This window comes from Amblyomma maculatum, chromosome 2 (genome assembly GCF_055883805.1).
Source record: "Amblyomma maculatum isolate TAMU_Amacu chromosome 2, ASM5588380v1, whole genome shotgun sequence".
Taxonomy (NCBI): domain Eukaryota; kingdom Metazoa; phylum Arthropoda; class Arachnida; order Ixodida; family Ixodidae; genus Amblyomma; species Amblyomma maculatum.
In genome coordinates, this window is record NC_139345.1 from 226,088,996 (window position 1) to 226,116,689 (window position 27,694).

The following is a 27,694-nucleotide window of genomic DNA, read 5'->3' on the forward strand; positions in this document are numbered from 1 at the left end:
AGATACCGGGGCTGGCAAACATCTTTTCTTTCCTTTTGTATATGTAATAAAATAACCACTAAAACAATTCAAATGCTGCTAATGCTAATCATCTTAAATTAGAATCAGATAAGCAGCAAGCTGACACAGTATAGTGCCTACGTTGTCGTGTTGCGCTGTCGCAAGCTCCTGATAGAAAAAAAAAAAATGTATTTGCGCAAAGCTTTGTTGGAAACAATTTCATTCCTTCCAAAGTCATTTTTGCTATACTGCTTATATATCGATACATGTTCTGATAAAACACACGAGTTTTGCACCGTCTTCAGATTGCTTTCCGAAGCTAGAAGGTGGCATCCATGCCACAGAGATATAAGTAATTGACAAATTGCACGCTAATTTCGATCTGTCATATCTGCAAGCTCAAAAACAATTAAGTACCAGGTTGCTGTTTACCTTAATTCACTACTGAATGACACCTCTCGCATTGATTTCGCGGACAAAAATGGACACGACACCCACCTACCGCTGCACTCAGCGCACTATGTCAAAAAACAACAGCAATGACAATGGCTTACGTGAGAAGCGACGGCCGATGTCAGATCGTTGACGCAGACATCGCAAATTTGCTGGTACCCATGAATCGAACGTCCGACTTTTGCTGTTGAATGGTTTAATGTTAAGGGTGCGTCGCACTACCTCCGCTGCAGCAAAACCACGCCAATAAACTGGGAGACTTTACAAACACTGCCCGAATGCGCCGACGACGGCGTCGTCCAGAGCTCGTCAATCCAAAAGCTCTGGACGCCGTCGGCGACAACGAGGAAAGAGCCGAAAAGCCCGCCAGCCCGCCACGAATCTGGGGACAAATTCAGACTCAACTAGGCACATAATAGTCAGCATTTAGGTACTTTGTAAAAACATGGCGTTCAATGCGTTTGGGGAAATCTAGGGACAAAGTTTTAGCCGAAAAAACCCTATTCATGGCGGGTTTTAGTCTCGCCCGCTATGACAATATGGCGGCGCCCAGGTATCGAAACTAAAATCGTTGACACTTCCGGAGCGTCCCGGTCGTTCATTCAGCAACGGTTTAAAATAAAAAAAACTAAAATAACTAATATGAGTATTTAATTTCAACTCTGACTTTTAAAGCGCTGCTGTTTAAAGCATTAGTTTTTTTACACCACAAATCTTTAAAAAATAAAATGAAATGTGGCGTCCTCTTTTAATAAGCTAAACAACATCTGTTTGGCTCGGTCTGGCTTTAGAGGCATTAGAGGTCCTTTTCGTCCGTAATTTTGTTGCCAGGTGTGATCGCGTTTGGTATGGGGCTGTATGAATGTCCAATTTTGTTTAATCTGAAGTACATTAGACAGAAATAAGGCTTTGTATACATTGCTAAGCTCTGGCGGTTAGGGTGGAAATTTGTTTCCAGATGATTTTCGGCTAGTTTTTGCAGATTTGTTCGGATCGCTCCGTGCCTTCTCACAGTGTGTGTGCGTGGTGCTCCACCGGTTCTTCGCTGACGTGCTGCTGTGTTCTGGTGCAGAGATGGCCAAGGAGAAGCCTGCCGCCGAGGCTCCTAGAGCAGAAGGCAAGGAGAGCGGCAGAAAAAGGCCGCTATGCAGGTAAGAGGTTCGTTCTCGGCGCTTTTGGCGTGGACGCGAAGTTCTCGGAACCTTTTGTTCAAAACGTTCGTTTGTGGCATATATCTAGTGATTAAGCTCCTTGTGTGTAATGCTGACGCGTGTGAGTGACACTTCGCCTGCATTTGGGGTAGCGAATTCACCAGAAACTTGCTGTTAGCCGAATAACTGTCCAGGTGAAATTCCTACACTCGTCTTTCGTTGGTTGTTTGGGCGATGCAAATAGCAATCTTTTATTCTTGCGACCCCAGCTTCTCGTTTTATTGCTTGTTAGTAGGATTGATGTTTGTTCTATTAAGTGACTATTAATTGTCCCCAGTTTGAGCGCAGTCCGCAGACCTCTGCCGAGATTCGAAAGCAGCGACCGTGTTCAGTATTAACATGCCGGCACAAAAGGGGCATGGCGTGGATGAAGCGCCGACATCATCAGCTACCTCATTTGGAAACGACTGGTGATAAGGTCAAGAGTCCGACCCCGGTTACTGCCACTCTCAGCGCCTCGATTCGGGAGTAAAAGCTCTGGACCATGCAATTATCAGTTCAGATAAAAGGTTAAAGAGGCGTCTGTAGGCTGCAGACAAAATCGGCATCTGGAATGTACAGAACATTCAATCAGGAAGCAGCCAAAGAAAACATTAGAGATTCGAGATTGTTGTTTCTTAAGAACAGTGGCAGTCTTAAAGTGGTGAAGATTGGTTGGTTTGGTTTGTTTGTGGGGTTTAACGCCCCAAAGCGACTCTGGCTGAGAGACGCCATAGTGAAGGACTCCGGAAATTTTGACCACCTGGTGTTCTTTACTGACATCGCACAGCACACAGAAGCCACTCCGATTCACCTCCATCGAAACGCAGCCGGGATTCAATCCCGCCCCCTTGGGCGCAGTAGTAGAGTGCCGTAGCTGCTGCGCCACCTTGGCGGGGCTGTAAAGGGGTGAAGAGGAAATTTATAATAGGCAAATATCAGATAAGAGCGAGTTGGCGAGTTGGTTTTGCATGGTGAAGAAACAGCGCAAGGGACGGCACACAGACACGCAAGGAAGAACAAACACAAGGCGCCTTGTGTTTGTGCTTTCTTGTGTCTCTGTGTCCCATCCTTTGCGCTGTTCCTTCACCAAATATCAGATGTATGCATTAAGGGACAAGGCAGGCAATGTCATCACTCATATGGACGTGATAGTGAAAGTAGCCTAATGCCATTGGCAGTAGTGAAGAACAAATAAAGGTTCCACCAGTAATGAAGCACGAGGTTGATTTAGGAGCTATGAGAAGGGGGAAGGCAGCTGGGGAGGAGCAGGTAAGATTTGTTGAATATCGTGCTAGAGAAACGCCATCCTGCATACGCTATGCCTGGTGACATCGACGATACTGGAGTCGTGAAAGGACGCTAACATTATCCTAATTCTTTCTTTATTTGTTTCTTAGACATTTGCCTAAAAGGAGGCTAAAGGCGCGGTCGCCTGATGTGGCCTCAGCCCCCTGCTACATGATCAGTAAGCATCAAAAATACAATATTGCGGCAGGCTGGCACACAACAGTAGCCTTGATCAGGACATAGAAAGAAACAATACAAAAGTGACATTTGTGTGCAGTGTGTGCAAAAGAAATATATGTAGGTACAACATGAATATAATGAAGACAATAGGCACAATTTTAGGATGGGTATTACAGGCATACAAAAATAATGAAAGTAAAAGAAATATACACAGTACAAAACAACCCTATATCAGACCAGTGTTTTTTTTTTTTTTTTTACATTTTAAACCATAAGTCATGTAAACAAATACACAGTCAATTACAGATTACCCCGGACAAACAATTTAAGTACAATAACTCACTGAAGAAAGAAACATTGACTGACAAATCATCAAAAGCATGCTCGGGCGGAGTAATATTACTGAGAGTATGCAATATCACTACATAAAAGAACTTTCTTACAATCTTTCTTAAATGCAGAAAAGGGTTGATAGTAATTTACGGGGATATCTCTTCTATTGAGGATATTTTTAACCTGGAAGGACAGTGTTTGGCATCTATAATTTGTTCCAGTTATAGGCATCTTTAATTTAGGATCCCTGATTACGTACAAGCTTACTCTGTCTGTAGGAGTGTTGTGTAAATGATTCTTATGTATCCAGTGCAGCAGCTTAAAGTAGTAAACCTTGTCTGCCTTCAGTATACTGTATTTCAGAAAGAGTGGGTGAGTTCTTAGTTTGTTTCTCATCATGATAATTTTCACTTATACGCAATACCTGCTTCTGTAAGGTAATTAATTTTTTGTAATTGTGATGAGTAGTTGTGCCCCAGACTAATTACAATAGGTTATTCTTGAGTAGAAAAGAGAGCAATACAGAGCTTGTTTCAACCAAGATGGGATTAAGTGTTGAATTCTGTAAAGATAACCTCGTGACAAATCAGATTTAAGGCTATCGATGTGGGTGTTCCACGAAAGATCACTGCTAAACCAAACCCCCTGAAATTTCTGCTCAGAGACCTCCTCCAGCAGGATACCTTCATATTTGATGCTAATAGAGGTAAGGTCTCGCTTACTGACGGGTTTGAAAATTACATATTTAGATTTTGTTACATTTAGGCCTATACGATTGGCTTGCAACCACATGGAGAGTTTTAATAAGTAATCATTAGCCATTTTTTCTAGACACTCTTTTGTTGATCCAGTAAAAAATGTGTCATCTGCATACATGATTAAATAAGTAATCATTAGCCATTTTTTCTAGACACTCTTTTGTTGATCCAGTAAAAAATGTGTCATCTGCATACATGATTAGCTGCGGGGATCCTGGTATCATAGTTATGTCATTGATGTATACTAGAAATAGTAGAGGGCCCAGAATTGATCCTTGAGGGACTCTGTGTTGGATCTCCAATTTTCTCGATATATGATTCATGAGAAAGGGGATGTAAAGGACATGAAAAATTAGACCAGTCAGCTTACTATCCATAATTGCTAATAGAATGAGGGATACTCTACTATTGATCATATCCATACCATCAACCAGGTGATAGAAAAATGTTCAGCCATGCTGGCGAATCAGTGCCGAACCATTCGTCCGGCTGTTTGTGTTTCGCGCTGGTAGCTCCGTTATGCCGGACCACTGTACAGGCGCTTCGGGCGGTATTTTCAGGTTCTCTGTGCGCAATGGGTCCTCTTCAGAGGAATGAGCCATTTTGTGCAAGCTATTTCCCTGAACTAGTTGCTATGGAGAAAAAGTGCAAGGTCAAAAATGCAGTTAATGAAGATAAGCCCTGTAGATAACATAGCCATTTAATTTTATTACTTTCAAGGCTGCTCAGCCGTTACACTGAGTGGGAGGGAAAAAAATAAAAAAAATGCATGTAGTTACAGCACATGAAAACAAGCATCCTTGGATATGTCGGGAGCCTCAATGAAGACGACGGAGGACGGGTTGCTCCATTTCGGCGCACTTTCGAGCATAAAAAAAACAAAAAAAAACAGGGATGATTTTGAGAGAGGAAAAGAGTAAAAACTGGGTTACTCTTCAGAAAACATATTTGACTGGACAGTGACCAGTTTATCTGCTGTGCATGTACCTATTTTGCTCAAAAAAGAAAAGTGCTTCTAATAATTTTATTTGCGGGTCAACCACTCTCAAAGGCTCAGCGACAGCCCTAACAGCGTCCCCTGAAAAAGAAAGAAAGAAAGAAAAAGAAAAAAAGATATGCGCAGTTGATCAAATGCGGCGGTTGTGGCGCTTTCAAACGGAATCAAATACGAAGTAGGTATGCTAGCCCTGCTTCACCTATCAGTCCTAGTAGAGCAATGTTTGAAAGCATTAACTTGCAAACGAAGTGCATTCCGCACACTTGTAATTGTTGGGGTCCAGATCAGCTCGATTAATGTGAGCCAGCCACACCGTGCGCCCATCTGGGCTCAGCGTCTTAGTGCACATGTCTACGATTATTCTTGGTAGGCAAAAGTGTTTGTAGGCTTGTTCTGTTGCTTCGGTTGGAGCAGCCAAGTATGACGCAGCAAGTCATTTTGTAGCTGCGGAAAGACACAAACACGGAGCATTCGACCTACGCAGCGATGCACAAGCGTTCGGTCCGGCAGTGGTTTGCCAGCATGGCCTACTCTTGTTCCGTACTCAGCGGTGCAACCAAGGTATACATAGCATTCATTCATCATGGAAAAGCATTTGGCTGTCGAAACCTTCGCAGTCATGCAGGCATTGCGAAATTAACGCGTATATAAGCAGCAGGGTGCGCACAAGCATTCATTCATCATGGAAAAGCATTTGGCTGTCGAAACCTTCGCAGTCATGCAGGCATTGCGAAATTAACGCGTATATAAGCAGCAGGGTGCGCACAAGCATTCATTCATCATGGAAAAGCATTTGGCTGTCGAAACCTTCGCAGTCATGCAGGCATTGCGAAATTAACGCGTATATAAGCAGCAGGGTGCGCACAGGTGCTTGAAAACCTTGAATACCATTGAATTACGGAAGTATGTTTTCAAGGCCCTTAAAAACCTTGAATTTATGACTGGTCCTTGAAGATTCTTGAATTCCTTGAATACTAAATTTGAACTGGTGTTTTTCGTCATGAAAACGTTTTTGTTGCTACTTTTATTCTTGACTGAGTTCTGAATGAACTGCGGGGAAGGAAACTTATCGATTTTTAGCCTATTTAGCGCATTCTCGTTAGGCGGCTGGCAACACTGCAGTGGGCGCGCGGCTGTGTCGTCCCATCGCTATCGCATCGCCATCACTCACCGAGCCCAACGTTTTTAGATAGGTTTACCGAGCCGTGCGGCCGTGTCTACGCTGGCGTTGCCCTAGTGCTTGCATTTTTGGAATGAGCGTGGCTTCTGCCTGTCAGCGCACGTGATATTTTCATATGTGACACAATGCCCGGAAAGAGCAAGTTTTAGGCTACGTGGCTCCACCATGACGAATACAAGCAGTGGATTGCGCCTGATACGAGTCCGCATCGGGCTAAGTGCAAGCTTTGCGGTAAAACTGTGGATGTGACTGCCATGGGTGAATCCACTTTAAAAAGTCACATGAAAAGTGGCAAGCATATTGGCGCAATGAAGGTAGCGCAAGGGAGCGCGTTGAAAAGGTACCGGTCGCGGTAGAGCAGTCTACTAGCGCGTGTTCCTCGCAGTCGCCAAGCCTAAACGATGCTTGCAAAGCGCACGAGCTTGTCAAAAAGCAGGACCTTGAAGCTTCAAAGCAGAGAAAAAAGCACTGCATTGAGGAAGAGCTTGATGCAATGAAAAGAAAGAAAAAGAAGCTGGAATTGACAATTGATGATCTCATGGCATCTGCAAATGCCTATGCTGATAAAGCAGAGGCAGAAAACAATGTGACACACATTGTAAAGTCCAATAGCCTCAGAAAGACGGCCAAAGACAAGAGTGAGGAGCTACACGCCATCAAGCTCCAAATTCAACAAAAGCTGCTGGAGCTCCCCTGAAGTAGCCCTGAGGAGCTGCTTCCTAAGGATTTTTTTGTTTTGTGCAGTTGAAGCAGTGGACAATATTTTGTGAGGGTATAGGAAATAACCAACAATTTTATAAAACTAATTTTTTACTTTTCTGCAGGATATGACCAAACTTTCACTGTGATATTTTATGAAGCTATATTTAATTTTTTTTCTGTGCAATAGAAGCAAATCTGCGTAGTGATGTTTTTTTCTTTGTGGAATAAATATTTCAGACGTTTTGAGAGCACTGTTTGAAGATCTTTGACATGGAAAAAAAAATTAAGCCTTTGAAGGGGGCCTTGAAAATCCTCCTATGGGGGCTTGAAATTCCTTGAATATCCTTGAATTTTTTTCTTTGCCACCTGTACGAACCCTGAAGCAGTATATGAAAGTGCCGGAGGATATCTGTAGTGGCTGCACAGCAACCATAGCTCTGCATAAAGTAATAAAATCCCCATAAGGAAAGGTGTTAGGAGACACTATCTCCCCAGCACTGTTCACAGCTTGCTTAGAGGAAGTCAGGAACTTAAAATGGGAGCAGTTAGGGATAAGGTTTGATAGAGATTACCTCACTAATCAGTGATTCACTGATGGCATTGCCTTGATAAGTAACTTGGAAACAGGAGGCAGGAAGAGCAGTTTACAGTAAACACTGGAAGCGATATATGTATGATTGTGCTAGCTGCATCCACTACAATGGCTAGGCTTGACTCCATGACTATGAAATGACCAATATGGCAAAAGACTTGAAATGATTGTAACTGATTTGAAATGAGTAAAAATGCTTAGCTATGAGGGATGACTACAATGGCTAGGCATGACTCTTCGTGGCTATGAAACTAGGCTTTTGATGTCTAGGCTTTTGCCGTTCTTGTAAGACATTTAAGACCCCCCCCCCCTTTTTTTTTCTTAGTTTTTGTCGGAAGTGAGGTTGATTTCTTCTCCGTTAAGCTTCTGCGGATTCTGCTCCAAAATGTAGTGCTCCAAATTCTACTTGAGCTGACAGTATCGCTTTGCATTGTCATGGGACAGCCTGTCTGCAGAAGGGGCATGAAAAGTTTGTTAGAACAAAGCCCAGTAAGCAAGTGGCGCTTTCTGAAACTGATTTCTGAAACTTGGAGCTGAGCCATTTTCTGCCAGCATTGAAGGCTTTTTTGCATGCAGGTTGTATTGCAAGGCAGTTTTTGTTGGCTACCGACGAGGCCTGCGAAACCAGCACGAGCACACCTCTTTGCTCAAGATTGAAGGTGTGGATGCACGCCGGGACACAGGCTTCTACCTTGGAAAGCGCGCTGTCTTTGTCTACACGGCCAAAAAGTAAGTCTGCCTCCTTGGCAGGAGCTTACCTGTATTAAAAGGCATTCAGCCGCTTGCACGTATGTCACAACCTGGGCATTTTATAAAGGCCAGCTGCAATAATGCCTGGTTCTTTGGCACTTTTAGCTGCATTCTCATCCCTAGGATCTTCTTTTTGCAATGCTCTGCCAAAAACGCCGCAAGTGAATTTGTTTCGCTTTTGTTTTGTGCTAACAGGCGATGCTACAAGGGAGGTTTGGCTACTCAGTGCTAGTCATTCAGCTTCTGCTGTGCAAGTTTGCAGTTGTCAAGGCAAACACTACACTCAAACATGGCGTTTCATCTAGATGCCACTTCTATGCAAAGTTTGAGCCTGGTCGAGTCATTTTTCAGCACAACCGGCATAACTAAGCCTGTTTGGCGTGAAAGCACATCTATTTTTTGCATGTAAAGCCAGCAAATTTTTTTCGCCAGCTTAAAAGGTACAGTAGAGTCCTTAACAAACAGATGCTTATTGCTTGGGTCTAAGCATATGGTCTGGGCACTGATGCCTTCCCGAGTGTTGCTAGCGTGTGTTATTGCCTGGCACTATCTCAAGGCAGGAAACATCCGAACCTCTCCAACTGTTGCAGCCATTCTGCAGTAGTGGCCTTTCTGTCTCCTCTTCTAACTGGCGGCTATGTCTGACATGTTGTGGCTGAATGTTGGGAATCGGGGCTAATGCAGAGGTATCACTTATTGTTGACTACATAAGTGCAGTTAGGGGGATACTTTCCCAGATGGTCAGATTACTTTACTGCTGATTTGAAAGTACAAAATGAGTTAAGTCGGGGGAAACGTAACATTAGGAATCTTATTTTGGTGTCAAAATCGCACGACACTGCGAACTCTGGGACCTCAGGAAACCCAGTAAGCAAGGAGAGTGGGAATACCTCGCGAGCGTCGATAAACAAGCTAACAGCAGCCCTATTGAAGATTTAAATCACCTTCCGTGGCTCCTACACGGGAGTGTCTATAAAGACCAAAATCAAGCTTCAGGTGTCTCCGTTGCGATCGCATAGGGAAGAAGCATGCGAGGGTGTTGCCGCAGACCAGGCGACATGCTGCAGCTAGGAATCAGTTCTGTTTATGCCCATAAGTGCCCATAAAGATAGAAATAAAGTTTCACGCACTCTGCTGCGATCACATGACACAAAATTTCAAATGAAGGATTGAAGGAGGATTCCCATATGGCAAAGACCTTGCTGGACGGAAAACCAGCGCCGTATATTTATGGCAAAAACCCTCAAAGGGTTAAACTAATTTTGGCAATTTTTGTTGCACATAAATGGAAAATTCGTGCCTGATGTATTTTTGCGTGCTGAACACAAATATGTAATTTTTACCTGTCATGTGTCAACTTTGAAATATTTATTAATCAATTACTAATCATTGTGCCCAAATTTTAATCAGTTCCTTATCAAAAAGTTGTTAAAATTTGATGTCTGTGTGTTCTGCAAGAGCCAGAGTGTGCAACTGTACATACCATTCTTATAATTTTGTCCTCCATGGCATGGAACCCTATTGCACAAATTATATTATCATTCCGTCTTACACAGCAATTTTTTTCAGAGACCCTATTGCATATCGCATCGCATTGATCATCCCTGCAAAGTAGCCATCTCCTTATGCAAAACATTTTTTACGCTCATTTGTTCCCCATACTTCCAAAGAATGGAATGATCTTTCTAATAAAATTGTATCTATTACTGATACAAATAACTTTTGCAAAGCTTTAACTTGCATTGTATAAGCACTACAGTCGAACCCGGATATATCGAATTTTGGTTATATCGAACTCAGTAAAAATCTCCTTGAAAATCCGATGTAAATGTATAGGAAAGCCGCGTCATATATTAACTCAATTTCACCGGTCGTTCGATATATCGAACTCTGCACCACGCACTGGAAAGTGTGCCTTTCCCAAAGACGATCGCATCACCATCGGCCGTTTGCCGCGTGACGGTTTCAAGCCACGCGCGGAAGGTATGAGAGGGGACAGTTGGGCTAGGGCAGCGCCGCGCCCATTACCCAAAGGCGCACGCATGTGCGGTTATGGTTTCCCGCTCGCCAGCACGCGACGTTTGCAAGCCATGTGCGTGAATGAACCAGAAAGAACCGGTGGGAACGAGAGGGGAAAAACGCGGTAGAGCGAAGCGCTAGGATGTGCCCATTCATTTGCCGAGCTATCTCTCCTTACTCTTTCCCGGCATTCGTTCGCAGTAGCACGCGCTACGCATGCGCCAAGCCAGCTCAGCCAGTTTTCAAACAGAACATCAGATGCTTTCTCCAGCGTGTGTTGCGGACCCTTTGCGCGCGGCGGCTGAGGCGACTATGGCGCTTACGGAAGTTAAGAAGCAGCAGATTTTCTTTTTCTTTTTTTGCGAGATTCGTTTATTCTTATCGTTCCGCTGTACGCGCGGCGTAGCGTAAGATATGGCGTATTACGGAGCGGCATTTTTTCTTTTTTTGCGGGAGTCGTTTATCCTTGCATGTATGAATCAGCGAAAGCACGCAGTCAGCTGCGATCATGACACCGGCTTTTAGCATTCTTCGCTTCAAGCAGCATTTGCAGCTGCTTTATCACGCTTTCCAATGATTTTGTGGCAGTGGACTGCGCCCGCCCCAAGCGCGGCGTGATAAATCGAACCAGGCTCGTGCAATCAAGCTATCACAGGCAGTCTGCCAAGTACACTCCCCACCGCCGCAGGAGCTATCAAAAGATAAACATGCGGCAACGTTATCGCTGCGCAGCATCTTGGCACGCTACCAAGAAATGAGCTGTGGATGAGACGACCGAAACGGAGTGCGACATGCAAGCAAAAACGCTGGCAATTATTGCGGCGGTGGCGACACAGAAACCTTGTTTTGAGCTGCCTGGCTCGAACGGCATCGACGCAGTTCCAACAAGTTGGAAATGTTTTGCTCTGTCGCTGCCGCTCATCTCTGAGATCGCTTCATCGCTTGCATGTGAGCGAGCTGGCCTTAACGCTTTTTTTTTTTTTTTTTTTCGAATTCTTGGGTGCAAAAGTGGAGGGTGGGTTCATTATGCGAGTGAGTTGATTACGCGGCAAATACGGTATCGATTTTTCGCATCGTTAGTGCCGTACCAAGCCGATTTCTGTATATCGAATTATCGATATATCGAACTATTTCACGCTCCCCTTCTAGTTTGATATATCCGGGTTCGACTGTACTAGTTTTGTGTTTACTAATACTAGCAGCTTACCGGTATCGCTCAAGATTAAAGTATACAACAGTTGCATCTTACCTGTACTCACCTATGGGGCTGAAATGCGGAGGATAACCAAAAGAGTTCTACTTGAGGATAGCCAGAGGGCTATGGAACGAAAAATGGTAGGGGTGGCATTAAGAGATAGGAAGCGTGCAGAGTGGGTCAGAGAATTAACTCAAGTTACCAACATTCTAGCGGAAATTAAGAAGAAATGGACATGAGCAGGACATGTAGTGCGAAGAGTGGATAACTGATGGTCGCTTAGGGTAACAAACTGGATTCCAAGGGAAGGAAAGCGTAGCAGGGGGCGGCAGAAAGTTAGGTGGCCGGATGAGGTTAAGAAGTTCGCAGAGGTCAAGTGGATGCAGCTAGCACAGAACCGGGTTAAGTGGAGAAATATGGGAGAGGCCTTCGCCCTGCAGTGGGTATAGTCAGGCTGATGATGATTGTATATATAGGATCTATTATTTATATACCCGCTTTTTACATTGTTTTCTCTGTACAGTAAACCCTCATTAACTCGAAGTTGTAAAATCCGGGAAAAATTTCGAGATAAGCGAAGTCTCGAGGTAAGCAAAATGCCAAAAATTTCTGGCGACAATCCCTGGCGATTAGTCGCACGCCGCCGCCGCCAATGTCTGTCGTTGCCGCTGGTACACACCGCACGGTGCGACGGAACTCTGTGACAGAGGCGTGTTTTCAGCTTTGCTTTGTTACCGCCGCCTCGTTGTTCGGTCAGGGGGAGTACAATTACGATTTATCCAGTTTTTAACACTTAACAGTATGACATACGGTAAAACAGTGATTAATTTTTTTGTAACGCATCACATGTAAAAAAAAAGTCACAGGTGTTAACTGCGATGCAAGCAGCGACTTCCTCTTGCTCCTTTCGAGAATTCACAATATCTAGCCTCACTAGCCTTTTTATTTTCCTTTACTACCCTACCAAGCTTTTACTGAATTGTCTAAATGCGTCAATGCGCTTATATATGCACGGATCAGACGAAGTGAGCGTCTGCAGGTTCTTCGCTCAAACCGCGCTAGGAAAACCAACTTCGCTCGTGCAAAAAAAAAAAAAAAGAAAAGAAAAAAAAAAGGCCAGGGCGGAAATTGAGTAGCCCAAAGCCTTCTGCGATTGGCTGCCTAGCAAGCTGCTTCTGGGTGATACGCGAATTGTTCTACAAACCCAGAACCCAGCGACAGCGACGAGCGAAAATGTTTAGGCTGCCCTTGGCCTGTCGCGTCCGTCGATGCTCCACTGTACAAAGGGAGCTTATGTAATAAACGGAAAAGAATTCTCAGGAAAACCTCAACTTTATATTTTTGAAGGAAGAACTGGGCAATGCCAGCTTCGCGTTGGCATTCAGCCGACAAATTTCTCGAGCTGCTACACGCATTGCATGTCGCTGCATGCAACTTTGTTGCGGAGCAAGCGTTGTGGACACCACATACACAAAAATCAGTCAACGCTTCGTGCACATAGCGCGACGATACAGAACCACGCAATCAATAAATCGCTCTTGCCAATATGACCCATCAGCCCCCGCTCACATCACTGCTCCCAAGGCGAAAAACAGCTGCCTCTATGGGAGCACTTAGTATAAGAACAAAGCGCTCCCTCTGTGCCCTTATCACCTTTCGGTAATGACCTTTGCCTTCAGTCCTTCCGGTTAAAAATTTCGAGATATCCGCATTACGCCCGATAAAAAGGTTCAAAATAAACGGGAGCTAATACATACAGTAGAATCTCGGTGATACGAAATTCAAAGGGAGACGAAAATTTTCGTATCACCCGAAATTTCGTATCACCAAAAAACGAGCAAAATCCGTTTTCAAGCCTTCCAACAGGTACGAAATATTTATTTTCGTTGAAAGAAATCGCGTATATCCTTCTGCACCTTTATTTCCGCGAGATCTGATAACAGAGAGTTTTGAAAACTGAAAAATTGGGCCGCTGTCTTCTCCCGCACAGACTCTTGAGGTCACGGCGCGCCGCAGAACATCGATGGCGTGCATTGTTTCTGCTGCCGTCGGCGGTGGGTCATCAACGCTTTGGTCGTCGTCATCTTCGTCACTGCATAGAATGCCAGGCTGTGATGACGCTTCCTCCGCAATATCTTCAACCGTGCGGAGACCACAGGTGGCGAGGTCGTCGTCCGCGGTGACGAAATCGTCGACGCAACAGTCGACGTCAAGTTGATTCCAGGCATCGATGGGAATCGGGTCTGGCACTTGCGAGGCAGTAGCCACAGCGGATTTGAAAACCCCACACTTCGCGAAACAATTGGCGATGGTCGTAGGAACGACGTGATCCCAGGCAGGTGCAAGAAAATGCACAGCGTCCAGAAGAGTATCTGGAGATTCGCGTCCTTCCTTTCAATCTTCGCGAGGAGGCGGCGCACCAACAAAGCTTTAAAATAGTGCTTAACATTCCTTATAATCCCAGCATCCACTGGTTGCAAATGACTTGTTGCGTTCGGGGGCAGGAACACCACCTTAAGCTAGTTTCATAGGCTGCTGTTGGAAGACTTGCAACTGCATATGGAAGCTGCAAGAATGGAAAATGGCCCTGCTATGTAAACGAATGTGGCACCAGGGCCCTCAAACATGCGGCTCGTAGGCTTAAAAAATTGCAACCTTTCTTTCAAAAGCATGGGCTAGCTTCACAAGCTCTGGGAGACCGGACTCATTTACCAACTAAAATTACAAAAGTCCTCGTCGCATACGCTACGCATTCCTTGTGGAAATAAAAATCGGCCCCTTACTCTGAACTTTTGATGGACATTCAAGAACTAAGGGCCGCACAACGTGCTTTCTCATTCGTCTTCAACTCTACACTTCTTCTTTTCAGGATGACTCGTACACTTTCATTAGCTATCTGGGAGCCATGGTGAAATGGCACCCATCTAGCAACTGGGAAAACCGGGAATTGTCAGGGAAATCTCATGCACCGGGAGAAATTGGGGAAATGTCAGGGAAACAATCAAAAATTTCGCCAAGTCAGGGAAAATGGCGCAATATATTCTACAGTGCATTTTCATTTTAATCTGGCGCACAGCAAGTATGTTGTTCATGCGATATTTGTGGGAGGGGGCGACGCCATGCACTACCCAATAAAATAGTGGAAGCTCTGTGTGAGAGTAGTACGCGACAAAAAGCGATCTGCGATCTGAGCTACAGCTGATGTCCGTTGTGACACTGCAGCAGTTGACCGCTCACGTCTTCGCGATCTCGCTGAAGGTTCCGCACTTCGTGTGCGCGTTAAAATTGCTTAGCACTTTCATCTCCACAATCACGAACCCTGTACTGGCATCGCATTCCGTACTAAAGCCGAGGTGAAATTCACGTTGGGTCGTGGACTTTCCCGACAAAACGGTCTTTGCGCCGACCACTCAGTGCGCTGGCTCCGCCGTAGAGTAGTACGGGGCGGCGGCGTCAACTCTAAATGTACCGTGATCCGGGATGCAATTCGTACTAATTTGAACCCGCGGTGTCATCGGGTAGCGTGTTTGATGTCCCCTGCAAATTGTAACTCGACTGTCCCGACGGCACGCCTGTGGCCGACGTTTTCTGGTTTTTGTCCTCGCCCGTTTCTTACGGCTTCCCGTTGTGTGCACGGTTACAATCTACTGTTTTCCGGCATCTCGATAGCAAGGAAAAACTGCACCAAGCGGTGCATTGAGAAATACGAGCGCAGACGCAAAACAAGGTGGCAAAGCTTAGGTGACGTGCGTTGCAAAACTGTCGGTAGGTTCATCTCAGAAAGAACTAAATTATATTGAAAATTATTAATCCTCCCATCTGCCTACTGCGCAATGCATTGTCACGCCGTGTATATATTTACCGCCCTACGTTGGAAATTAGTGCTCGTGTGTGTCCTTATTCTGTCCCTGCGCTATTTTTGTTGACTTCCCTTAACTGTTATTTTTAATAATTTTCGCTAAGAGAACCGCGCTTTTTTTGAGACCGACCGTGACCTAGGGTGCCTCGATGCACCTGAATTTTGACCAATCAAAACTGCTGTTTTTTGATACATGGGGCCTATAGAAAATTTCGCAACTGGTAGCATCAAAGAGGCTGGCATCAGTGCGCTTTTATTTCTCAGTAAACTTGCGACGTTTTTACCTGCCATTAACACTAACAGCCTTTCACTACTGTAAACTGCAGAATATGATTAATAAATAGCTTTTTGTTGGGAATTATTCATTATCATCAGCAGCTACATTTTTGAGCCTCTTCACTCATCGGGGCATTTGACCTGAAATAATCAGGGAAAACCTGCAAAGGTCTGGGATTTTGAAAATAGTGTATTGCTAGACTCCCTGATTTAGGCCGAATTAAGCACGCACGGCTTTCGTTTTGTGCGAAGAATGGTGGGAAGGTGTCTTGGAATGAGATGTTTTGGTTTATTTTCATTTATATTTTTGCTTTATTACTTTTTTTTTATTGTTATTTCCTGGCCTGCAAGGGGAAGTTTGTTAAAGGGACCATGCAATGCCTAAAATGAGGTAAAGCAGATCGGTCAAGAAGATAGGTACTCCCTCAAAAGTCAATTCACCACAAGAATTTTTCAGCTAGCTTTATTAACACTGGAGATATCTGCAATTAAAAATGGCGCTTCTTCTCTCCCCGCTCAACTCAACACTCGAGACATCAGAAAAAACAAACAGCTCAGGAACTCTGCTTCGCCTACGAAGCGTCATCAGGTGACGCTCGGTTCCTAGACTTCCCGGTTTCCGCGCCTGTTTTCCCAAGCGTCTCCCACGCATTCGTGGTCTCTGCCTTTCCCCCCGTCTGCGTTTGCATAGCTTTCAACCTTGTTTTGGTGTCTTCAGCCGCCGGTTTCTTCAGTTTCTTGACCTCAGAATTGTGTGTGACAGTCTCCGGTGTCAACAGCTTTGGTACCGTCTTCTGCGGTTTGCATTGCAGCCGGTGACCCCTCGCGGAGTTGGCACGATAGCATCGACTCTGCATGGATGCTGGCAGACGATCGAGCATGCGAGTTGCCCTTGTGCAAACATTTTTTTAGCCAGGAGCGCTTTCATTATGATCGGCGAGAGGCATCTCTTATGGTGCATAATGAATGGAATGTATACATGTGTCACCGACAAGAGCACGGACTGATGATCGCTACAGAGTTTGGATATTGGCTTACAGGTGAGCACGAATTACTCGTCCACGAATCTTAAGAATTGAGATTAACAAAAAGGGTAGTGTAGTTTTTTTTAAGTCCTTTCGTACATCATTTAGGAAGCGCCAATGCGTAACGTGCACACGTATTTTATCTCGTGTACGCATCGTCAGAGCCAGAATCGATAGCGCAAAACAGCAAAGCTGCAGCAAAGCAGCTCGGCACATGCAGTTCGGCAGCGCAGGTTGTCACCGACTTCCGCAGCTACACGCAAGAATCGCACAGGAGCATGCGAGCGGCTACACTAGAGGCGCAGCGAAGCGGGCGATTGCAAAACGTCGTCCGCCGTGGCTTCGATGCAAAAGAAACAAGGCCTAGCGACAATAGCGTGGCTTTTTGGGCTTGTTGGTACATAGTTCCAATACTCTATAGACCATTTTAGTTTCGATGGTGGCGCCCTGTATGAGCCAAAATGGGAAAGTCCACTCCGGCTCCTCTTGACACCATTTTGGGCTGTGCTGTGCGTGTTGATGCCGCGATGCAGCAGTGTAAAAGTGCGGTTTCGCGGTGTTCGCGAAATCTATGCAACACCTTGGTGCTATTTGTGCTTTGTTTGAGCGCGCTTGCAAACCGTATACCATCCTTTTGGCATGGCGGCAGCTGTTGGAAACTGCACTAGGGGCCGGGACGACTGCGGACTGCGCTCCGCTTCTGCAGTGAGGATGTATCTGTTGAATCTTTCACGGTACATGTATTTTCAATTATATTTTATAATCTCAATGGTAACTGTACGCACAAACACAGTGAATGAACCGTACGGGCAGCTACCGAACGCGGAATGCAGATACTACGAAAGATGTTTTCCAGACATTGCCGCATTGGTTTAACGTGAAGTGCGACCCATTTCGATATACGATCGAGCTGTCCTGCTTCAACAATGTATACGTTCAAGTTAAAACCACGGTTCAAGAACAGCATATAAATGAAACGGTGTCTAAAGTACCATCCGTCTGTTTTTATGCGGCCTTGATGTTCGTTCTGTGGCGCAACATCGTATACCCCTGTCCCGTATGTCGTAGCAGCATCGTTTGCACGACGCAATGTTGAGCAAAAAGTTGAAAAACGCGCGCTCTGAGCTGCACCATGAACGAAGACAAATTCGCAGCACATACAGCAACGACGCCCGCAGGCACGGCGGACTACAGCACTCTCGCCGAGCGCAACTCCCTATTCGTTGCTAGGCCTAAATATTTTCGCATCGAAGGCACATGCGATGGCACTTTGTAATTGCTCAGCGCATAGAGTAAATGGTCTCTAGTGGGACTGCCTTACTGCCGATGCCATTGTATTAATAAAAGAAAGATGTAAATTTCAGTGACTCCTTAGCAGCGGAGCCAGCGTGCAGATGATGAGCCGCGCGCCGCACCAGTGGCAATGTGTTGCGTAACTTGTTTGTATTGCAATTATCAAGAACACTGTATAGGCAAGCATCATGTTTGTAAACAAAGGTGGCGCTACACTGCGCCAAGCAACGCCGCCTTCAAAACCAGTTCGCGCGCGCAAATATTCTGAAGCGTAAGCTTTGCTTGTGCGTAAAAATAGTTTGGTCTATGTCTGGAGAGTAGTTCAGCCTTTACTAGCCTATTACTGCTTGAATATGGCCGTAATCACCTTGCTCCTTTCTTGTCCTGTACGTCAGCGGACGGATGACCACGTTTTGCACCTCATGCCTAAAAGTGCCTTTAAGGCGTTGTGTGTATTAACTTGTTGCGATTCGTTTGAGCCGCTACGTGCAAACTTGAATCGCAGTTCTGAGCCTAACCCGCGCAAGCACCTCATGCCTAAAAGTGCCTTTAAGGCGTTGTGTGTATTAACTTGTTGCGATTCGTTTGAGCCGCTACGTGCAAACTTGAATCGCAGTTCTGAGCCTAACCCGCGCAAGCTAGCTTGCGCGGGTTAGGCTCAGAACTGCGATTCAAGTTTGCACGTAGCGGCTCAAACGAATCGCAACAAGTTAATACACACAACGCCTTAAAGGCACTTTTAGGCATGAGGTGCAAAACGTGGTCATCCAGCTTGCGCGGGTTAGGCTCAGAACTGCGATTCAAGTTCGCACATAGTGGCTAAAGCGAATCGCAACAAGTTAATACACACAACGCCTTACAGGCACTTTTAGGCATGATGTGCAAATAGGCGTCACTCAAGCTGCGCGGAATTACCTGGCGAACAGCGCTGCATTGGCTTCCTTCTCAGTGGCCTCAACAGCGTGCGGCTACGGCAGCATTGGACTGTAGTGACTGATTAAATTAAACATACCTGCCAACTCTTCCGAGTTTTCCGTAAAATGTACGAATTTAGACCAGTCTTACGATTTTACGAATCTTGCAGGAAATTTTGCGGAAAATGTTTTATTTTCGGAAACAAAAAAAGTGCGGACATGTATTAACATCATGGCCTCCGAGATAACACCTCACACGCGGAAGGGTAATCTCGGAGGCCATGTTAACACTACTATAGTACCTTTGGCGGCCATGAAAGGGCAACACATATTTGTGATATCATTAGCAGCTGCAAACGTAGTGACTTCTATCGTCTACTCGGGGGAACACGAATTTGTATCCAAAACTTGATACCGCCTCCGCCAGGCTAGTGGCTGTTCCTTTGTTCACCTGTTTGGACAACTTTGGTGTTGGCCTCTGTTTTTGCGTGATCTGCGGCCGCATCCGACTCAGTGTGACTCTGAAGTTTTAGTAGTAGCGATTTCGCAGTGCAATGGTGGGCTCAAAGCCGCGACAGTACTTCGAAGTATTTTTGAAGTCGTACGCGGCAGAATTTTCGTGCTTCGTGCCGTCTAAGAAAGGAGAGAAGTTCGGATTTTGCACCACGTGTGCCTGTGATGTTCACATTTCACATGGTGGCAAGTGCGACATAAAGATCCACATCGCTTCGAAAAAGCACCAAGGATACATGCGAGCCGCGGACAGCCAGCCGAGCCTGACAAGTTTTGTTCTCAGTGACAGCGACCTCGGTGTGATTCGTGCAGAATGCCATTTCACGGCATTTTTAGTTGAACACAACATACCGCTCAGTGTCAGTGATCACGCTGGACCATTTTCCTGAAAATGTTCCCCAAGTGCGAGGAAGCCAAACGCTACGCCTGTGGACGGACGAAGACTACGGCAGTTGTTCGTGAAGTGGCCGCGAACGCAGAGACTGCTTTGCTGGATGCCCTAGAAAAGCAGGTATTTTCGATTGCTGTGGACGGAAGTAACAATAGGGATACGCAGCTTTACCCTATTGTTGCGACATAATTCGTTAAAGAGACCAGGGGCCCTATTACGGACCGCTATATAATTGAGAGCGCTCTAAAACGCCCGCTCCTATTGGTCGCCGTCGCCATCTTGAAAAGTTGCGTCACGGGATGCTGCGATTGCGTCGCGGAGGCGAAAAAACAGATGACGTCGCGCTCCTAATTATGCCCGTGGTTTTAGACTATTTTTGTAGAGCGCGTTGAGACGGTCTAAAACGTTTTAGAGCGAGTTATAGAGCGAAAATGGCGGCGGCGTCCGCGGTGGAGTGGTGTGAGTGGTGGCTGCGGCACTGAAGCGGCAGCGCCGGCGCGAGCAACGACGAATGGCGGTGTGTGAGAATGCGTTCTACTTGTTCGGCGAGTTGTTCCGACACCTATTTCGACTTGAAAATGCGAAAGCGGAATGGTGGTGCGATGAATGCGTCGATGAACTGTGATGAAGCTCTCAGTCGACCGCTCTTGACGGTGCGGCTGTCATGCGTGCTTCGATCTTTTTTTTTTTTTTTTGCCTCCGGAGGATTTCGTCTCCACGGCCTCTCATAACTGACGGTGAGCAAGTGCGTGTGACAAATGGCTGAACTCAACTACTGCAAAGTTGGCGCTGAAGGGTGGTTGGGCTCCGCAGTGCGCCCAAAGCAAAAGGCGGAGGCGAAGGCGACATACAGTGCAAAACGAATGAAAACGAGCGAGGTTGGTAGTGTACGCTCAACCGCGTTGCTTTTCCCCGTGCTCGTTCTAACTGAAGCATTTGTGTGTGAGACCAACGTGTGGACATAAAAGTTTATTTTGCCTGTGCTCCGCGATCCATCTTTCTTTTGTTTGTTTCCTAAAGAAAAATAAACAAAGCCCCGATTACACTGCTTTCGATATGATTTCTCCGCGCATTTAGGACCATCACACAGTACCTTGACATGAGACGATGCGCAAAAGCCGGCACTAGCCGTGGAATCAGCTGTTTTACTGAAAATCGCCATTTTTACGGTTTGTTTACCTCTGCCAGCGCGCCCTCGCGGCAAAAGAAGCTACCCACGAGAGCGTTTAATTGCAAAACTGTAGCTGCTTCTTGATTTTTTTGATGACATTGAACTTTAAATGCGGCTTCTTGAAAATATAAAACTTTAGTTAATTTACTCACACGCTAGATCTATAAAAAAGTTAGCAAACGGCTCCTTGACGTGCGAATGAACCTGTTGCCGTGAAAATAAGCGGCCTGGGGCGGCACCCTGGCGATCATTGGTTGATTCCGATTTTCGTCACGCGTCGTCATTTTGACGTCACGCTCTATAACTTTAGAACGAGAACCGTAATTTGGCCCCAGTAGAGTTGAAAGCCGCCTCCTTTGCCTCGGCACAATCCAAGGGGAAGCGATGGGTCAGAAAATTGCAAATCTGATTCTGGAACGAAATGAAGTCCCAAAGTTTGCCTCTTGAAAACCTGTTGGCATTGTCTTCGGACAATGCCCATGTTATGATTGGCAAAAAAAAACAGCGTTTCGGCTGTACTGCGGGAGGCCCAACCAGCTTTGATCGGGGTTAGTTGCCCATGCCGCCTCATCAACTTGGCCGCCCAAAAAGGAGCTGCATGGGTTCCTGTAAAGGTTGATGAGGACTTGGTTGACATTCTTTTTTACTTAGAGAAAAGCTCAAAGCGGAAAGATGACTGAAAGACTCAAAGATTGCACGACGTCGACGTCAGGAAGATGCTGAAGCATTCGCCGACACGTTGGCTGTCTTTGGGGAAGTGTTTGAAGAGGCTGCTGGACCAGAGGAAACCACTACTTCGCTTTTTCTTGAATGAAACAAAACAGTGCAATAAGCAGAGCTTGTTTTTGGAGTCTTACCAGGTTCCCAATCATCATCATCAGCCTGACTATACCCACTGCAGGGCAAAGGCCTCTCCCATATTTCTCCACTTAACCCGGTTCTGTGCTAGCTGCATCCACTTGACCCCTGCGAACTTCTTAATCTCATCCGCCCACCTAACTTTCTGCCGTCCGTCCCCTGCTACGCTTTCCTTCCCTTGGAATCCAGTTTGTTACCCTCGGCGACCATCGGTTATCCTCTCTTCGCACTACATGTCCTGCCCATGTCCATTCCTTCTTCTTAATTTCCACTAGGATGTCGGTAACTTGAGTTATTTCTCTGACCCACTCTACATGCTTCCTATCTCTTAATGTTACCCCTACCATTTTTCGTTCCATAGCCCTCTGGGTTGTCCTCAACTTAAGTAGAACTCTCTTGGTTAGCCTCCACGTTTCAGCCCCGTAGGTGAGTACAGGCAAGATGCAACTGTTGTATACTTTCCTCTTGAGTGATACCGGTAATTTGCTAGTCATAATCTGAGAGTGCTTGCCAATTGCGCTCCATCCCAATCTTATTCTTCTTGTTACTTCCTTTTCATGGTCCGGATCTGCGATTACTACCTGTCCTAAGTAGCCATATTCGCCTACTACCTCCAGTATTTCGCTACCTAATGTAAACTGCTGTTCCTTCCCGAGGCTGTTGAACATTACCTTAGTCTTATGCATATTGATTTTCAAGCCTACCTTTCTACTTCTCCTGTCTAGGTCATCAATCATTATTTGCAGTTCATCCTCCGAGTTGCTTAGCAAGGCAATGTCATCAGCAAATCGCAGATTACTGAGGTATTCCCCATCTTCCCTTATCCCTAACTGCTCCCATTCCAAGTCTGAATACTTCCTCTAAGCAAGCTGTGAATAGTACTGGGGAGATTGTGTCTCCTTGCCTAACACCTTTCTTTATGGGAATTTTGTGGGAATTTTGTTACTTTCTTTATGCAGAACTATGGTTGCTGTGCAGCCACTATATATATCTTCCAGCACTTTCACGTACGGCTCGTCTACCCCGCGATTTCGCAAGGTTCCCAAGACTTCTCTACAAATTGCCAAAAACCCTGCGCCGGCCTCAAATGCTGCTGCTGCACACCTTCCTAAGGCTGCTGCATGTATTGGAAAAAAAAGCACAGACTGTGATGGACCTTCACTAAAAAGAAAAGGAGTTCATTCTGCACCCCAAGCAGGCATCTGCAGAAGCTAGCGACGTGACCCGTGAAGAGCGCCTATTTTTTGTCATCGGAGCTAAGCAGGGCATGCTGTCTTTTTCTCCAAAATGTTATACCTCTTTTTGAGAAGACAAACTGCCTACTTCAGTCACAGGCTCCTCAGATTCATGTGCTCAGGGGCCTCTTGAACCGCCTTCTCGAGGATCTCTTGACTCGATTTGTGCGGCCAGGTGTTCTCAAGGGATGCCATTCATTGCTTGAAGTTGCCTATGGAGCTGTAGAGAATTAAAAAGATGATAAAGACATCATCATTGGCATGACAACCTCCTCTGTAGTTGAGACGCTGACCTCAAATGAGAAAGAGCAGTTCTTCTCGGCTGTATGTCTCTACTTCACTTCAGCATGTCATTATATTCGCCACAAGTTCCCGCTGGCTGAATTTTCCCAAGTGCAGGCTCTAGAAACTGCTTCATTCAGCAGTTACTTCATTTCATTATGGCATTTCCTGCCATTCTGCCCCAGCAGAGTGGGGAAACAAGAGAAGAAACAATTGATGCACTCGAAGTGGAGTTTGCCAACATACAAGCTTACCAGATTCCAGCAGACATACTGAATTAGCCAAGGTGCGACATGCAGTGGTCGCAATTGGGAAGCATTCGAGATGTTGACGGATCGCCCAGATTCCGCAGAATCTCAATGGTTATGCTGGGCATACTCTCCATTCCCCACAGTAACGCTGAATGTGAGAGAATATTCAGCTCTGTCAACAAAACTCTGAGTTTCACTCATCTGTTTCCGAGAAAACTCCAGAAAGTCTGCTGATTGTGAAAGGACACCAGAGTGGCACCTGCTTTGAGCAAGCCTACACAGAGAAGTTTTTGAAGTAGGTGAAGTCAGCAACTGCAAAAGCGTTGCAAAAATAAATCCTGACACAATGGAGTTTTTGTTCATTACTCTACGGGACACTGATTTTGCTTGTGGGTGAGTGAGCAAGGGTGTTGCTAAAGATAAATTAACCCTCCCCCCCTTGGTCGCGGAGGTTTTACGAATTTTGAAATCTTCAGGTTGGCAGGTATGGATTAAAAGAAAATAAGAAATCATGATGTATATGAAAAACTAATATATTGTGAACACTGTCCAACTTCTGGGCCCATTGTTAGCGCATGCAAGGACGATGATATAAATGATTGGAAGTGCGTTTTTCATGTGACGACTATTTTGATGGGTAGTTTTCTGCTGCTCCAAGCATCTTCACTCTAAAGAACAATATTACCGGCAACTATACTGAACTAGAAATCATATTTTTAGCTCACTGTACCAGCAACTTAAGTCATAGAAGTTCACTCAATAAGAAGAACTCAATCTTCTAGTTCTTTGTAACATTCGCCTAGTGGGCGCGCTGCCAACTTGTTTTATCCTGCTCGATAAAGAGACTTTCGACGTCTCTTTAATATCCTTTAATATCACACAGACGTAGTCAGGGTCATTCACAGGTTAATATATACATATATACATGAAAATATACATAAGGATGCTGTTTTTTTTTTTTTTTGTTTTTTTTTTTCTATGAGCTCAAATGCAATGTTCAACACGATCACTTGCAGCGTAATTTGCTCCATCTGCCGAGCATTTTTCAATATATTGGGGAAATTTTTCGTCAAATGCGCGTCATTTGCTTATTTTTCATCACTCATAGTCAATTCTACTTTAGGACATTAAACTTATTGTACCGTATATACTACAATTAAATATCTTGCTCAATCAGAACTGGTTGTACGTAGTTAATACGTTCATTAAGATCTCAATGACCAAGAATAAAATTTAATACTCTGAGAAATAGCGCTATTTGACTTTGTCCGGATCCTAACATTGTTCAGTCGATTTCTAGAACCGTTGCTGAAGTGCGCGTTACTCGAAATATGAAAACAGAAAAGCTACTTCGCAACTATTGGCCTGTTTTGGCAATATCACGCTGGAGTGACCGCTCAAGGTAACTGCAGTTGCTTTTGCAGCAGCTTTTGTGTCCTTTTCTGTACGAAAATATGTACAGGATGAATAGAACTCACAGTGCGGTTTCCTAGTTGCATTGGATTAAGATCATACGCGCACGGAATATCACGCCTAAACTTGTTATGGTCTGGTAGTATATACACCAAAACGTGAACGAGCTGCAGGCGTTTGTTATTGCGCTATTCACCATGTGGCCGAAAAGCAGCCACAACAGTTGCAAATGAACTAATCAAGTTTCAGTGCAGAAGTGCAATGCACGTTAACTGCCAAGGCAATCTGTCGTGCCTCTGTCATTCGCTCTCATCTTTATCCGACCGCAAGGAACAAGTGAGAACATTTTCTTTTTTTGTGCCTTGTGGCGCATCCACACATTGCAGGAATATCGGGAATTATGCTCGAAAACGTAGCATTTGCCTATGCCTACACCACGAAAGTCACATCTTCACTGGCTAACGCTTGTGTATAGGTCAGAAATCCGCAAGAATTTTTTTTTTTTTTCTTTTTAAGTGAAGGACAGATCTTAGCACGCTCTTCTTGCACTGGCGGGAGAGATCTACCGTAACTAACGTTGGCGCGGAGGGCTTGCGGCAGGCACAGCCTGCCCGGCGTGCATGTTTATGTCGGAGGAAGTGAAATGGGCATCATATTCGTGAGTCCGTCATTGGTATTAAGTCTATCTGGCTTACACAAAACGTTCCTAGGTGAATTAAATCAGGATAGACTGGAAAGCGGTGAAGCAGAAACATACCACAGCCGCACTCGGGCTTTAGATGCATGCTTCCCGCATATGCTCTCAGCAATAACTTTGCGATTTATTCAATTGTTTGTACAGTCCACGATCACGCATTGCTGTCCCGATGACATTACCACTAAAAGGGGCGCTAATAAAGGCATTTAAGTCTCAAGCGACAATTTATCGAGGTGCAAGGCCGCTCTGCTATGCATGAAGCATGTGAATGTACAGCCCACTCGGTACTGGCAACAATGGGCCGGTGCAAGGAATCTGGTTAGAGTGTTTTCATCTCCTGCTTGATCTCTGTAAAACGGTCTATAGCGCAGCAAAAGACGAGGGCACAAGAGACGAACACCACGAGCGCTTGTGGTGTTAGTCTTCGTCTTTTGCTGTGCTATAGTGTATTGGAACCTAGCGACAACCAGGGAGCAGCGCACACGACCGGTGTGCCTTTGGCCGTAGCGCCCGCGGACGGCATCTATGCGGTAACCTGGCGGCATCCAGTGCTGCATGTATAAAGGAGGCTATGGTGGTGCATTTGGTGTTTGGGGCGAATCCGCCTTGTGCTTACCCGTCTGGCAAAGGAGCGTGTACTCGCTCCGCCTGTCGGTGCAGGTGATGTCACTGTCCTCTTACCAGGGTGGCAACTACCACCTTATCGGGTTTTCTTCCAGCCTTTGGATGTGCCATTGCGAGTATGAGCGCTTAAAGGCCTTAAAATGTGCCTGCTTGAGAAAGGCTGTGCTGGATCATCGTGGAAGACTCCTAATTAAGAAGAGCTTAGCATACGAGGGAACGTCTCATCTTTTTGCCTGGGTTTATAACCCACTAGCAGTGAGCTTTTTTTTTGGTGGAGGGGAATTCCAAAAATGCGGATAGTAGTGCATTAAGAAATTAAGTGCAGGTGATTTTTTTCACCGTGTACTTCAGTTGTGTTGTTATCAGTGATCTCCCCTATGCAATTTTACCCCCTGGTGCCTGCGCTTATTATTGTTACCAGAGCAGCCTCTGTGTGGGCATACGATAGGGGAAGAGTGGAGTGGTTTAAGGTGCTCTGTTTTTACCTTGAAGTTGGTCCTGAAGGGAGGCATTTTCTCTGCAGCAAGACGAGAGTGCCTGGCCGCAAGAAGCAGTACTCGAAGGTGCGGGCCATCTGGGGCAAGGTGACTCGAGCACATGGCAACAGTGGCATCGTGCGTGCAAAATTCCGGCGTAACCTGCCTGCTGCAGCCATGGGGCGACGGGTGCGCATCATGCTCTACCCATCACGCATCTAAATAAAAGGTTGACCTCAGCGTCTGTGTAAAGTATGCTGCACACACATACTCCCGGAGTATACCTGGGACACTTTACAGAAAACAAGCGATTGAATAACAATTACCGTAAAAACCCAGGCATAATGCTTTTTTTTTTTTTTTCTTCCAAATAAGTTCCAGCCTAAATTTGCAGTTCTGGCATCGTTGCTAATCGGCGCTCTCAGTATCGGGCAAGAGGAGGAGCTATCTACCACGATGTGAAAAAAAAAAGTTCTATGCTGCTGAACCGAATATTGTCACAGAAGCAGTGGAACTGGTTAGGCAGATTTACTCAACTAAGCAAAAGCACCGGCAAGATAAGGCACGGAACCGACTGGCGGGCGAGCACCGAGAGCGAAGAAGAGCGCGTGCCAGTCTCCCGAGCTCGCCACATGGCGGCGCCAGTAAGATAACATAACAGCTACAAAAAGAAATTTAACAATGGAGATGACGCATGGTGCTGTATGTGGTAACTCCAGTGAAACAACAACAGCAAAACGGCTGTCTGGAATTTTGCAAAAGGACGGATCTCAGAGA

The 27,694-nt window shown here is 45.6% G+C and overlaps 1 protein-coding gene across 4 annotated transcripts; it reads left to right on the top strand.

The window, feature by feature from the left end:
• The first annotated feature begins 1,215 nt into the window (after nucleotides 1–1,215).
• RpL35A (ribosomal protein L35A) lies at nucleotides 1,216–27,157 on the top strand. Of its 4 annotated transcripts, none has more exons than XM_084595837.1 (4): nucleotides 1,216–1,299; nucleotides 1,526–1,604; nucleotides 8,252–8,404; nucleotides 26,965–27,157. In XM_084595837.1, the coding sequence occupies exons 2-4, from the start codon at nucleotides 1,528–1,530 to the stop codon at nucleotides 27,137–27,139; spliced, it is 405 nt and encodes a 134-aa protein (XP_084451963.1). In that variant the 5' UTR covers nucleotides 1,216–1,299; nucleotides 1,526–1,527; the 3' UTR covers nucleotides 27,140–27,157. The 4 variants fall into 4 exon arrangements, with proteins under 4 accessions (XP_084451963.1, XP_084451965.1, XP_084451964.1 ...); XM_084595839.1 differs by having other exon boundaries at nucleotides 1,232–1,284; XM_084595838.1 differs by lacking the exon at nucleotides 1,216–1,299 and adding an exon at nucleotides 1,306–1,468.
• Nucleotides 27,158–27,694: the final 537 nt, after the last annotated feature.